Consider the following 13,417-nt stretch of genomic DNA (forward strand, 5'->3'; position numbering starts at 1 on the left):
ATGCCGTGACCAGGACGAGCTGAGCGGTGCGGCGGCAGTGTGATGGGGTCGCGGCCGGGCTGGGCGCTCTGACAGCTGGAGCACAGGACGGATAAGAGACCCAGAGATCCAGAGACTCTTCAGCACGGAAGACCATGTTCGCCAAAGGAAAAGGCTCCGCGGTGCCCTCGGACGGGCAAGCTCGTGAAAAGTAAGGTTTCTCCAACACTTCTGTCTTGATACATTGATTCTTCTGCTGCTGCTTCTTGTCTCGTTCGAGCGAGTCCTTGACGGGACAGAAGGTTCATCGAAGGTTCACACCACGCTGATCATTATCAGCGCGCCGCATGGTGATCGCCTCAAACCAACAAGTTCTGGAGCTCCGCGAAAGTCCCCTTCAAAATAAGCAGCTTCAGTCCAATTGAAGGAAATTAAAGCTCCACAGTTTTTTTGCTCTAATTGAAATGTCCTGAAGTTGCGCTCGTTGGGGGGGGAACGCGCAGAAACCCCGAAAGTTATTATGTAAAACGAAAGGACGCATCGTGTGTTTGGGCTCCTCTGGACACCGACTTCACTTTTCTTTAGATTCGAGATTGCTGCTGCTTCGAGCGGCTCTTTCTTTTACTAGTCTTTACATTGTTTTGTTCGCAAACTCCTTAATTTCACCGCCTCTCCTAACAAACTCTGAACGAACCAGTGCATCATTTATTATTATATTTTTTTTTTAATAATTTTTTTCGGGCTTTAACACAGCTCCATAATGATCCGTGTTTAAAAGCGTGTAATTTCTGGGGGCTCCCGAAATTCAACAGATTGCACCCGACCGTCCATCGCCCGCGCGCTGCGTGGAGGGACAGGGAACGTGTTGGGTTGTGCGTGTTTATGATGTTTCTGAATTATGATCGCTCATACGATGTGCCATGTGTTCTTGCCCCCCAGATTAGCTCTGTATGTTTATGAGTATCTGCTGCACGTCGGGGCTCAGAAGTCTGCGCAGACCTTCCTGTCGGAGGTGAGCTTCTCTCCATTGTCTGCGCTCCTCCTTGTGCGTGGGGGTTGGGGGGGGGGTGGGGGTGACCCCCTGTCCCTGGTGCCACACAGCCTTTGTTTTCGGACTCTGTGTGTGGAGTGTGTGTGCCCTCCATTTTGGATTGCACCCCCCCCCACCCCCTTTCTCACCATTATTCCCTCCACCCTCCTCCAGATCCGGTGGGAGAAGAACATCACTTTGGGGGAACCGCCTGGCTTCTTGCATTCCTGGTGGTGGTGAGTATTCGCCGGTCTCCGCACGCAGCGTGCACGTCGCCGCTGACTGGTGTGTCTACGGGTGAACACGGTTTTATCACTGTTGAAATTTTGAGGTCTACGTTCACTGGGCGAAATATCCACATGCCTTCAATTCGGAAGGAAGACTTTGCTCTCCGTAGAGGGGAGCTTAAGGTCAAGCCCGGTTCACGCCGTCCACCCAAACTCCCGGTACATCCTATAGGTACATGCATTTTTTTTTTTTTTTGCTCTGGGTGTGGAAGGCCAGTGGGGTTTAGACCACTTTGGCCAAGCGAGACCTCCCCGGCTCGCTTCGAAGGGGGAAGTGTGTAGGCTCCATCAACGCGGTCAGCTTCATGAAGATCCCACGGTTGGAGGACTGCGTTCAGAAACACTGATGGTTGCTAACACGAAGCCCTTTCCTGTGTGCCGCAGTGTATTTTGGGACCTATACTGTGCTGCTCCTGAGAGACGAGACACTTGTGAACACTCAAGTGAAGCGAAAGCCTTTCACGACTATGTGAGTAACGTTTTTTTTTCTTATTTTATTTTTTTTTTTAAATAAGCTGCTCTTGGGTTTACTGCTTTCTGGATGGTGGTCTGGGCTCTGACTACAGTGTTCCATGAAAGTAAACCCCTTGCGTTGGGTTACCTTGGTTGTACTTTTGAGGGAAATGGCCTGATTGTTGCGTTGGCTCTGTTTTTTGTACGATTCCTTATTCTGTTGAAATGTGAGAATGTTGGGATAGTATGTTTTTTTTTTTTTTTTTTTTCCCCCCTCTTCTTCTTCAACGCCTACCTCAGCATTCCGTTATGCAAATATGAATTGAGGAAAACAGATTAAGGTATCAACCTAATGAGATTATGTTTGGACTGGGGAATAGAGGAGAATGTGTTTGGGGGAGTTTGACCTCTCAAGGGGTGGCATTTATTATTGATGTGATAATGGGTACAAATGTGTTTGTACTCTATCAGGATGAGTGCTGCGGTTGTGTTCCTTTTAAAACCTGGAATGCGGAAGAACTAAACTGGTGTGTTCTAAGAACTTGAGTTCTGCAGGTTCCCTCTGGGTGTGACTGCCCCGTTAATTAGTTGGAAGTGCTTTTTGGAGAGTAAAGACTTGTGGCTCTCGTGTTCTTCTCAAGGCAATCAAAAGCTCTGAATGCAGAAGAATCTAAGTTAAGGTCAGCTAAGACAAAGCAACTATTTATATTTATTTAATTGCTAGGGGTGTCTGCTGGGGAGATGCTGAGCATTCCTAAAACTTTGGCGATGACTGTTGGGGAAGAGGTGTCTCCAACCCCCAGGTGCTCAGGTAGTCTGCTGTTCTTTGAAGGCCTTTTACTTTGATCCGTTTGTACCAGACCAATGCAAATAACCTTCCCAACTATCCTCCCATCACACACACCTTGCGATGTATTGTGGGATGTGGCAGTGTAATGGATCAGCGCAGGACAGTGGCTGAGTGTTGTGGACAGGTCTTTGTACTTGTCTAAGTGTGTTAAGGGTCTTGAGAATAAAGGTTCCTCTTCTGCATGGGCTTCTATGTCTATGATGTTTAATTTTGGCACTTTGACTAGTTGTACATATTTCGTACTGTCTGGCTTCTAGCCATGAGCATTTGTTTTTAATAGGGTTTGGGAGATTTGAAATCTAATTGTACTTGACCTTCTGGAACATTGGCAATAATGTGTGCTCTCTTGACAATGACTAAATGAGCCCATATCCTTAAAGAACCTGTGCATATTTCTACTGAGTGAAATGACCTCAGTGATGTAGTTAGTGTACATTAGTCCTGCCTTCTTTGACGATGGGTGTAATCATATATATGATGGAGTTCCTCAAGACGCTTCCATTTTTAACTGGGTTATAACCTTTTAATATGACTAGCCCAAACAAGGCTGCTGCTGTAGTTTTCTTTTAGGCGTTTTGGTTTATTACAAGTGACGTTTGCGGTAAAGCCGGCGACGGGATGAGTGGATGAGTGGCCCTTTCAACTCGGTGCTTGCGTGTAGGATTTTCCAGGGACCTTCAGCCACTTTTTAATCCAGTGCTTGCGTTGTCTGTTGCCCTTCTGTAGTGTTGGGAGAGAAGGGGGTGAGTTCAGGAGGATTTGTGTAAGCATGATGGTCCATTTCCTTGTACCCACATGGACAATGATGGGCTAGTCCAGCCTCGTGTTGACCTGAGAATATGGGTGTAGGACTGCATGTACAGCTGAGGGCCACCCAAAGTAGAGCAGTGTGTAGGATTGACGCCTTTGCATTGTGTAACTTTTGACTGCAAGATGAAAAGGCAGCTATTATTTACGCGATCTTCATTCAGTCCCCCGTTCAGCATTGGGTTTGGATAGTGTAGAACATTGGTGATGTCTTGAAGATTGCAAGGGAAGGGCGTATGGTGCCATAAACCCTGAGTTTTAATCCGATGCGTGTGGTAATCCATCTTTCGACCACGCTAGGATCTGAAATGCTGGGGTATCTTATCAGGGATGAATTTACAGTAGGTGTGTTATCACCGTTGGCAGTGTTGAAGTTATCTAGTTTCCCGCCGCTACGCATTTGTCTCGCCCCTGCCAGGAGCTGTCTCTCTGCAGGGCTGCTCACAGCCACGGCTCAGGCTTCTGCTCCCCTGGTGACAGGAAGCCTCGCCCCTGCATTATCGCCCGGGCGGCTCGGCATATCGGCACGGCGCAGACCACACCGGGCCAGCACTAGAAACGGTTGAAACTGAGCCTCAGAGCTGCAAGCTACAAGGCGTCCAGATTGGTGCTTTCCTACCTCGGCAGGTGGATGTTGGTTAAGGGTGGGGTCACTTTTAACTAACCGTGCCCCTGACTAGGAGAGTGTAATCCTTCTGCGTAGCCTCATCAGTTTCATGGCTTTGATGGGAGTCGCAGTTTACTGCTGAAGCTCAGAATTTATGCATAAACGGTCTGTGGGTTTTATGGAGGAAAGATGAAGGAGGCACAGTAATCAAGTTGCGGTTGGCACTGATGCATTTTCGTCAAGTGTTCTTTTAATGGACGACTAGAACAAAAGATTTTTCACGTTACGTAAACGGCTGGAAGATGCAGCGGCGAGGCTCTACAGCCGATCTTATTGGTAATAATGATTCTTTGCCACAAACATCCCATTCTACAGACTCTTAGCGTTGATTCTTATTTATTTCATCTCCATGACTTTCTGATGCAGTTCAAAAAATGAAGTGTTGGTAGTTCCTGAGGAATTTTGGTCCTTTGTCCCCCAACGCCGCTATGTGTCCTCTCAGACGTGCGTGTTTTGATGTCGTGACGCGCTCTATGACTGTGTCGGACGTGGCCTCCTGCTGCGTCCCAGCCCCTCAGCTAGTTCCTGTGTTCGTTGCATTGATCTCTCTGCCCTCTATCCACTCGTAATGGATCCAGCCATCTCCAGCCCCACAGCCCAACTTCAGATCCTGTTCGTTCACTCTGCATCTCAGTCCACCACCTGTACAGCTCCAGTGGTTGAGCACAGGCCTCATCAGTGCATGGTTGGGTAAACGATGCCCCGCTGGGGATGTGTGAGGACTCTTGCAGGTGTGTGTTGCAGCTCCATCATCATCAGAGCCGGCCTTCTACAAGGCAGATCGCGGCCCTGCGCCCATCCCTCCTTTGGGCCGGGGAAGCTAATAATGCTCGTTCTTGGGTTAATGGGGTGCTCCGATGTGCGTGGCAAGTCCTAATACGAAGCATTATCCCCGGGTCAAGTGCCTGGAAAAGGCACTCTTGTGGAAAAGAGTGCTCTAAATATTTATGCTGCCCCTGTCCCTAATGAAGGCAAATTGTCAACAGTTGTTTGTTGTCGGCTAAAATTGAAATCTGTAATTAGTCAATTGGATTAAATGGTTGGCACAACCTGATTGTATCCCGCTGAGTTGGTTATTAAGGCAAAGGGGGTGTGCACGTTTTAATTACAGAATGCTAATTCTGACAGTTGAACAACAGGAATAGGCACTTCCCATATGTCCCTGACTTTGAGGAATGGGAGCAAGGCAGGCTGGGAGCGGGCCGATTTTCGGCGCACTTTCCGGGGAAAGCCGTCGCCGCTCGCGCGGAGCGCCTCCGTACCTGTCATTCACTTGTGCTCCACATTCTCCCAATAGCTCAAATTAGTCATGGATTTTCTCTACCCTTTTAAGAGGTTTATTTCTTTTGATGGACTTGCGTTTAATGAAAGGTCTAATTACATTTGAGCCCCTGGTGAAATGGGTTTAGGGGAAAAAGAGTTGTCGGTTGCACCTACGCGAACAGTTTCCACGCCCCGTGGAAGTCCGTTTCCCTCCAAAAAGTGGCCCCGTGCGTCAATGCCCGTCTTAATTTTCGCATAAAATGGAGGCCCCAAAAGCAGATGATTTCCCAAGGCTTTGCCCCCACCGCCGGCAGCCATGACCGCCGATGGACTGAACGTGTGAAAGCCCCCCCACCCGCAGCCCCTTGTTCTGCGGCTCCGTTGCCCTCCCCTCCTTTGTCTGTTTGCACAGTCATTGTTCGCCACGGTGCGAGTCTGCCACATGGGCCCAGTGTGTACCCCGCCCTCCCCCTCCCCCACACCCCTACGCAAGACCCCGTTGCCACTGAGGGAAGGCAGATATTTGGCAAAAGTCTAAGTGACAAATTTGTAGCCATGAGTAAACACCAGCAGGCTGTGACACCCTGGTGTTTTTCCATTCCTCCTCCCCCCTCACAGAGAGGGCCAAGGCCCAGGAAACAAGGGTCAGCACGGGGGTTCGAAAGGACTGCAGGTTCTTTACGCATTTCTTTTATTTGCATGTGTGATTAAAGTTTTACTCGTAAGTGTTTTGGACCTTTTACTTCTTTGTCTGTCGCTGTTGTGTTGGGCTGTGCTGTGAAACAAATTTCCCCCGAGGGGACGATAAAGCTTGAACTGTGTAAAGCTCCCCTCAACAGAATGGACAATCTCTGCCTTCTCTGCTCAACACTGATGATACATTTTGTTGTTTGAAGCCCCAGAATGGTTGAGTGTCTTTGTTTTGAGCAGGGCCATCCACTGACACGGTCATCACCACAGGTATCACGGTGGCTAAGGCCTTCAGCTCAAGCTTTGCGAGGTCTTTCCATACATCACCTTTTCTTACATGGATTCGCTCCAGTAAAAGCACATTTTTATGAACCCGTTGAGTTCTGGAAGACGGTTTGGATGGAATCAATGTCTAAAAGGCTAAACGTTTGAAGCTCTTTGCTCCATTCAGCAAGGAGTCTTCTGCACATTTCCCTCCCAATAGTATGTTCCGCCAAAGGTTTGCATAGAAGGGGTACAAAGCCCACGTCTAGATGCTTGACACTGAGCTCAGTCTTATTTAAATCACCCTTAAATCCTGGAGTTTAAATTCCTGTATGTGTTCTTAGAGTGGATTAAGCTGCATAAGCTGCAAGGATTTATTTTTGTAATGCACCATCACATAATATCAGCTCCTGTGTCCTATGGCATAGCCTGTATTATACATTTACACATTACTAACTGGAGCACATGGGAAGTTGCATTAAATCCACCACATCCCATTAGTTTTTTTCCTGTCGGGATCCAGCGAGATGTGTGTTCTGTTTATTTGAACTGGACGCCCCCGGATACGCACGCACGCACGCGGGTGAGGGGGGCATGGTATCGGTGCTACGTTACTAACAAGATGAACATCGCTGGGCGGTGCTGTCCCTTTAAAACGGAAATAGCTCCTGGTGTAGCGTGGGGCTGGGGGAGGGGCGGCCACCCGTGTGTGTGTGTGTGTGTGTGTGTGTGTGTGTGTGTGTGTGGGTTGTGGGGAGTGGATTGTAGCAAGGCTAACGCTCAGCTTTTAGCTTTTTAACCCTGACGCAGCAGGAACGGAGGTGAGAGCTCATTGCCGCCTCCTTTCCCACCCGCACCCCCACCCCCTGTTAGGGGGAAATACCCCCCAGGGAACGACGGCTGTATACGAGGGGGGTTTGGCCCAGCAGGCAACTCCAGTTAGGGGACAGCGTTGGTCAGTTTGGGTCTGGCTCTTCCGTTTCAGTGTTTTAGGGGATTGCACTTTACCGCCCCACACAATGCAGGTGAGTGCTTCATATCGTGTATCTCTTTTGATACAAAAATAACACACTCCATGTAAAAGGCCCCTCTTGCCTCCGTTGGAGCACATTCTGTTCCTCAGTTCAGACCCGGTGACCTGCTGGGTTGAAGAGCTGACAGAAGGCTCACCCTCTTAGCGATGACTTGGACGCTGCGGTGTGAACCTCGGCGGTTCGTTGCCCTCTGCTCCGTGGTACCGCCGGGCCTGGACCCTCTGCTGCATGTGCAGCCCGTTGCCATGACGAATCCCACTTGGTGGTGGTTCTGGAGGGGGTGGTGCAGGAATGGGTGCTCAGGATGGACACCGATGCAGCTGAGTTCTGTCTGTGCCAGCAGTGGGCCGACACTGACATCAGCGTGTGACATTGCAGCTGCCCCCCGCCCAGCGCCAGCACACACACAAATACGCAAATAGGTTTCCATGACAATAGGAAACCCGATTGCATCCAGTTTTTCTACAAACCTGTGATTCTGGCAGTGGCGCTTGGTGCGGGCGCTGAGGTCCACAGGCTGTTTGCATGTACCCTGTTTACAGCTACAACTTTGTGCCATCGGTTAAAGGTTTTACCTATTAAATTAAGTCCAGGCCTTTGCTTGGTTGTTGGGGATGGGTGGGGGGGGGGGATTGGAGATTTCCACTGAATCTGACTGATCAAAGAGCAGCAATTTCCTCTTGTTTGGGTATTGGGAGTGTGAGACATATCACATTACAGGATGACTGTTTTGTAATTCCATTAGTGGGTATGAATGGGTCTGATCAATCAGGCCTGTCAGATTCCAGAGCAAGGTCATTATCCTGGACGTTCATCTACCCTTTCTCCTCAAAGTGTCCACTGCCTCACTTATGGGCTTGGAGGGCTACTTCGCATAACAAGGTGAGGAATCCTCTGGCCACGGGAGATGTGTGGCGGATGACCGGGTTCGCTTTGATGGGGTGGCAGGGCAGATGATGGGCTTCGTGGTTCCTGCAACTGAGCTTGACACAAGCGGTGAGGAGCGCTGAGATCCTTTGCGGTTCTCTGTGGGTTCCTGCGGCGGAGGAGCCGGTGTTGCAGAAAATAACTGGTTTGCCCAGAGCTTGTCTGCCTCTCGGGGAAACTGCACGCAAACAACATGGGTGCCGTGTCGCTCTGGCTCCTCCAGCAAAACGCCCTGCCTCCACCGGAAGGGAGGCAGCAGGAAGCCGAGGGTTTGCGGCAAGGGTTTGACTGCCTGTGCGCCTGCCCTTTTGCCCGTCCGCTAGTCTATCTGCGAGTCTCCGCGACAGTTCGGTGGGGGCGGGGCATTGGTCGAAGCTCTGGGGCAGTGATAGACGACCACGTTTCTGTGCGCGCAGAGGTGAAGCTGGCCTCGTCGGCGAGAGCTACACCACTCGCTTGTTTCTGATTGGGAGGACAAAGTGGTGTGTGTGTGTGTGTGTGTGTGTGTGTGTGCGCGCGTGTGCGCGAGAGAGAGAGAGGGAGATCTGGGGACATGGAATCTGTTTAAGGGCTGGCGGAGTGACATTGCCATAGGACTGCTGATGTGATGGGCTGCAGCTGGGATGTGACCTCAGTAAACGTGTACCGTGGCCTGTATGGGTATGATCGCGTCCAGGGAAAAGTATCCAGTTGGGCATCAACCACGTCGGTGTCCCCCATTCTAAGACATTCCCTCGCAACCTTTGTTACTCCACTCTGCTATTAATGAAGAGAGTCGGTCAAAAGTCTGGAGCAGGTGTGGGCAACCTGGGTGCGGTACCTGTAATGGACAAACTGGACGGAAGAGCGAAACAAAGCAACGCAGAAGAGTTCTACATCTGCAGGAATAGAATAAGAGCTGGGAATACGAGGCTTCTCGTTTCCTGATCGCTTATCGGAGGGCCTCGCAAAAACAAAACTAGTTTCCAGCAAGTGGACTCGCGCTTTTGAGTAGCGCTCTGCGTTGGTCAGCCTGTCGAAAAGCTACTTAACCTAAACTGCTTCGGTATCAAGATGTGTAAATGAGTAAAACGTCAGCTAAGTAGCTTTGGATATAATTGTCTGCTGACCGCAATAAAGCCCTGAGTTGCTGTATCGACGCTCCTGGGCACGTGAGCCACGCAGTCGTTTCTTGATAAGGGACGGCGAATCGGGTCGTATCGTGTTTGTTTGGACATGCTCGGGGAAAAGGCGTTGCCTGAACCCTCCGCATCTGAACTATCTCAGGAATTTCCTCAAGTGTTTTTTTTTTTTTTTTTTTCTGCAGGAATTTGGTGTACTTCAGTTTTTCCGGCAAGGCGGAGATGGTGGCAACGGCGGTATGGGGGATGGGCGAGTTCGCCCGTTTGGGTGGGAGACGGGGTTCGCTAAATAGCTGTTAAGCAGTAGTTACCGTGGGGCTCTTGACAAGGAGCGGAGGAGGTACGTGGGGAGTGGAGTTAATTTCCTTAGCGCTCGGTTCAGCCGTATTGCGCAGCAGCGCTTGGTAGCGACGGCGTGATCTGTTGCTTCTATGGTCTGCCGGCTCAGGGATCCTGGCCTCCTGGGGTCAGAGATGAGTCCAGATGAGTCAGGATCGTCACCACAGCAGGTGGCAGGAAATAGCGCAAAGCATCTTCATTTATCCCCAGCCACGAGGTGAAACCTTCTCCCCCATCAGCTATCGACTGAACACAGAGCTGCTTAGCGTGACCGAGACCTCAGGACAAACAGTCCAGCCGGCTCCACCCCACGCTGCCTCTGCAGACGAGTGGTCGCCTGGACGCCTTATCGGAGGGTGGCTGTGTTTCAATGCGCCACGCAATGCCAGCCTTGGCACGGCCGGGCCTGACCACAAACAGACGAGGAGAGGGTTTCATTTCACCCGCTTGAAGCGGCCAGTTACTTGTCAGCGGTGTATCAAGTTTGCCCTTTCGAGCGCGCGCTCTGGTACATCGCGGGTTGCGTGTAGTCTCGCGCAATACACCAACATCTCAGGGATGCAAGTAGTCCCTCCATCTCTGTATCCTGCATCTCAGGCTAGCTTAGCTACCGATTGGGCTAGGCCTTACCACGCTCATTGAAAATGTAAACGTAGCTAGGTTAAAGATCACCCGGCCTCCCTTCTACAGTCGTCTCTCGGAGTTTGAACGTGTACACTTCCTGTTTTCTGCCCTGGGTTCATACCAAAACAAACTTGGTAGTTTTAATACGTTTTGTGGTCCCGGTTGAGTGCATCGATCCACCGTTGCACGCGATGGGTAGCGCTTAGCGAAGTCAGTTAGCAGTGTCCCATATTATTGTTCTTATTTAGTTGATGCCTTTCTCCGAAGTGAATTGCAACGTCAAGTTTGTACACGAAGCTCCTTGCAATTATTTACTCACTTATACAGCTGGGTAATTTTTACTGTGTCGTTTCGGTGTAGATGGTTTGCTCAAGGGTGTTGCGGAGGGTTCAAACATGGGTCGTTTTGAAATGAGACTGCAGTAAGCACTGCTCTACCCCGTCCCGTGTTTGTGCGTTTCTCTCCCACACACACGTATGCAGTGTACAAGCTCAAATCAAACACTGGCAGCCATATGCTGCTCATTAAAGCCTTTTAACATTGCGAACATAAGTGTGCTTTGGTTTTTTTATGACTCCTCGTTCTAACGTATGTAATTACAGCTGCTTCTTATTATTCATCATTAAGGCTGATTTGAGTGAGTCCTTGTGACTCCTAAGAAGGTACTTGTCGTGCTGGCAAAGGGAAAGGACGGGGGGAAAGTGACCTTTTAACTTCTTAATGGAAATGTTTCCTCACGTTTGGGAGCGTGTGGCCTTAGAGCGCCGCGTTGTTCCGTTCACCCGGAACGTTGCCAGGCGGCTGTTTATCTCATCCTCACCAACAACTCATAATGCTTTAAAAACCATAATAAAAGATTCTGTCACGTAAACCTGAGGCAAAAATGTCAGTCTTCCCCCCGGACGCATCTCAAATTGCGCTCGGCGTTAATCTTGCGAAACGTTTTTGGCACGGCCGTGGGGGGACGGCCCTAGAAAAGCTGACCAGATATCTGCTGGGAAGGTAAGTTCGCGGGGATCTCGGTGTTTGCTTTCTGTTCAGAGAGCTGTTGCACTCATTAGGGAAACAGCCTATGCAAATTGTGGTTTTTATGAAGATGACAACTGTGTACACAGTGTGGGGCACCGAACGCTGGCCGTGTTCAAGAGAGGGCTATCTAATTATGATAAAAAACCACATTTAAAAAAAAAAATGGGACCAGAGGGGGGGAAAATGCTTTACTCTCTGTCCAATTTGCCAAAAAACTCATCTCATTTTGGCTCTTTGCCATTTTGTATTTCATTGTTCATTTGAATCTGTGTTGGCCTTTTTAGTGATTAGTCTTTGTCATAATATTCATCTTTTTATGTTTTTTTTTTTTTTTTTTTTTTTTTTTACAGTCCGCATTTACTTTCTCTCTATATTGACACCTAATGTGGTGAGCCATTAGGTGATGCTTTCAACCTGTTATTAATATCAGGAAATTCTAACAGTTGTAAAATTGAGTTAGGCCCCCTTTAATCAACATTTAACTTCTCCAAAATAAGCTGAGTGACACCCTCGCAGTGCTCTCTTTGTCAGAGGCCTAGGGTAACTGAAAGGGTTAAGAAGCCTCGGGGTGGGGGGGTTCAGCTTGCAGTCGCAAGATATGGTTGCCTTGGCAACAGCCCTCCTAATCTGGCAGGTGACCTGGGAGGCTGGCGAAGATGTAGGGCTCGCTCTGGCATTTCATTATTTCAAGAGGCTGAGTCTCTCCAGCTGGTCCCCCCCCCAACCCACCCCCCCCACTCCACTGACGCTGTTGCTGTGGTCTGTAGAGTTACTGGCATGAAATTACCAAAATGGAAAGGGCTGGGGGGGGTTCATTCTGTCATCTCCTTCAGCCATGAGGTTGTCGGTTTTGATTGACATGACCAGGGAGCAGTAAATTCCTACCTTGGAGGAACCTTGGAGGCGTCTTGTCGCGCTTATGATTTATTAATTTTCTCCATGAGGATGGCAGCATGAACCTGAATCTCATAAAAAGAATTATTAACCCAAGTAGGTCTGGCAGCTCCTGTCATAGCAAGGTTTAGCCTTCCTGTTAAGGTTCAAAACTGCAGTGAGGTTAGGACTTTAGCCACCTTTTTTCTGCTGCATAGCTGACCGAGGTTGGAAGATACCTTGTTTGAGGGCTACTGTTTTATTGTTACTGTGCTAGTTTGATTTTCACCCCCATGTCATTGTAAATGGACCAAAAAGATCCTTCTTTGCAAACACTTGCAATGAGATGATATATAACCTTTCGGCCAAAAGAAGTTCTTCCTAGTGGTTCCGCTCCCCTTGTTAAAATACTGTGAAAGCCAAAGAGCAGTTTCAGATGGGTCTCCTTTGTCTGCTCAGCTGCTCATTGGTCCTGAGAAGCAACAACACCCCCCCCCCCCCACTGGGATTCATTCCTCCATTCTTCACTTTTAATGCTTAATGCTTAGTCCAGGATGGGCTCTAGAGGCCTCATCTTCAATGTATTGTATAAAGGGTTAATTTTGTGTTGGGCCTATGGTTATTGTCACAGATGGACAGTAGTCCCTAATCTGACAAGAGACTCTGCCATAGGTGTCTTTACAACATATTATGTTGTACGTGTGTCTTTGTGTTAATGTTATGACAAAGGTGGAGACGGGTGTGCTGTCTATGGAAACAGCCACTGTGGGAAGCTCACTATTGTTCACTTTGAGCAGCAGGTAGCATGAACTTCAGGAGTGGGATTGGTCAGGTTAACTCGCCTCGGTTAATTGACTGACGATTCAGAGCAGCTCTCCAGTGACAGGCATGAGATTCTGCTTCCTGGCTTCGGAGTTGGAGTCCAATTAAAGCAAGTTCTCCACCAAGACTGATGCCAGAGAACTGTCTGCTTTTGCGTGAATGGATGAGGTTCACTGGCGGCCTCATGCCTGGCCAAGGCCCAAAAGGGCCGTGTGCGGAAAGACTGGTTATCCAGGGTGAAGTAGCAGGTCTCGTTTGCTCAAGCAGACCTTAATGTGTACGTTGACTTGATTGGACTTCAGGAACGTAAATGCTTCTCCTCTAGTTGACTAGTGGTACTAAACATATCAAAATGCCC

At 49.2% G+C, this 13,417-nt stretch overlaps 1 protein-coding gene across 4 annotated transcripts in view; it reads left to right on the forward strand.

The window, feature by feature from the left end:
• The window catches only part of ssbp3a (single stranded DNA binding protein 3a), a 42,873-nt gene continuing 29,456 nt past the window's right edge, over window positions 1–13,417 (forward strand). For 2 of the 4 annotated variants that reach the window (XM_018753482.2, XM_018753486.2), the window contains exons 1-4: window positions 2–190; window positions 919–991; window positions 1,184–1,245; window positions 1,681–1,765. In XM_018753482.2, the coding sequence (XP_018608998.1) occupies window positions 135–190; window positions 919–991; window positions 1,184–1,245; window positions 1,681–1,765 (276 nt within the window). In that variant the 5' untranslated portion in view covers window positions 2–134. Of the gene's footprint in view, window positions 191–918; window positions 992–1,183; window positions 1,246–1,680; window positions 1,766–13,417 lie in introns of all 4 variants that reach the window. The other 2 variants (XM_018753485.2, XM_018753483.2) reach the window with 2 other exon arrangements.

The sequence above is a fragment of the Scleropages formosus genome, chromosome 3 (genome assembly GCF_900964775.1).
Source record: "Scleropages formosus chromosome 3, fSclFor1.1, whole genome shotgun sequence".
Classification (NCBI taxonomy): domain Eukaryota; kingdom Metazoa; phylum Chordata; class Actinopteri; order Osteoglossiformes; family Osteoglossidae; genus Scleropages; species Scleropages formosus.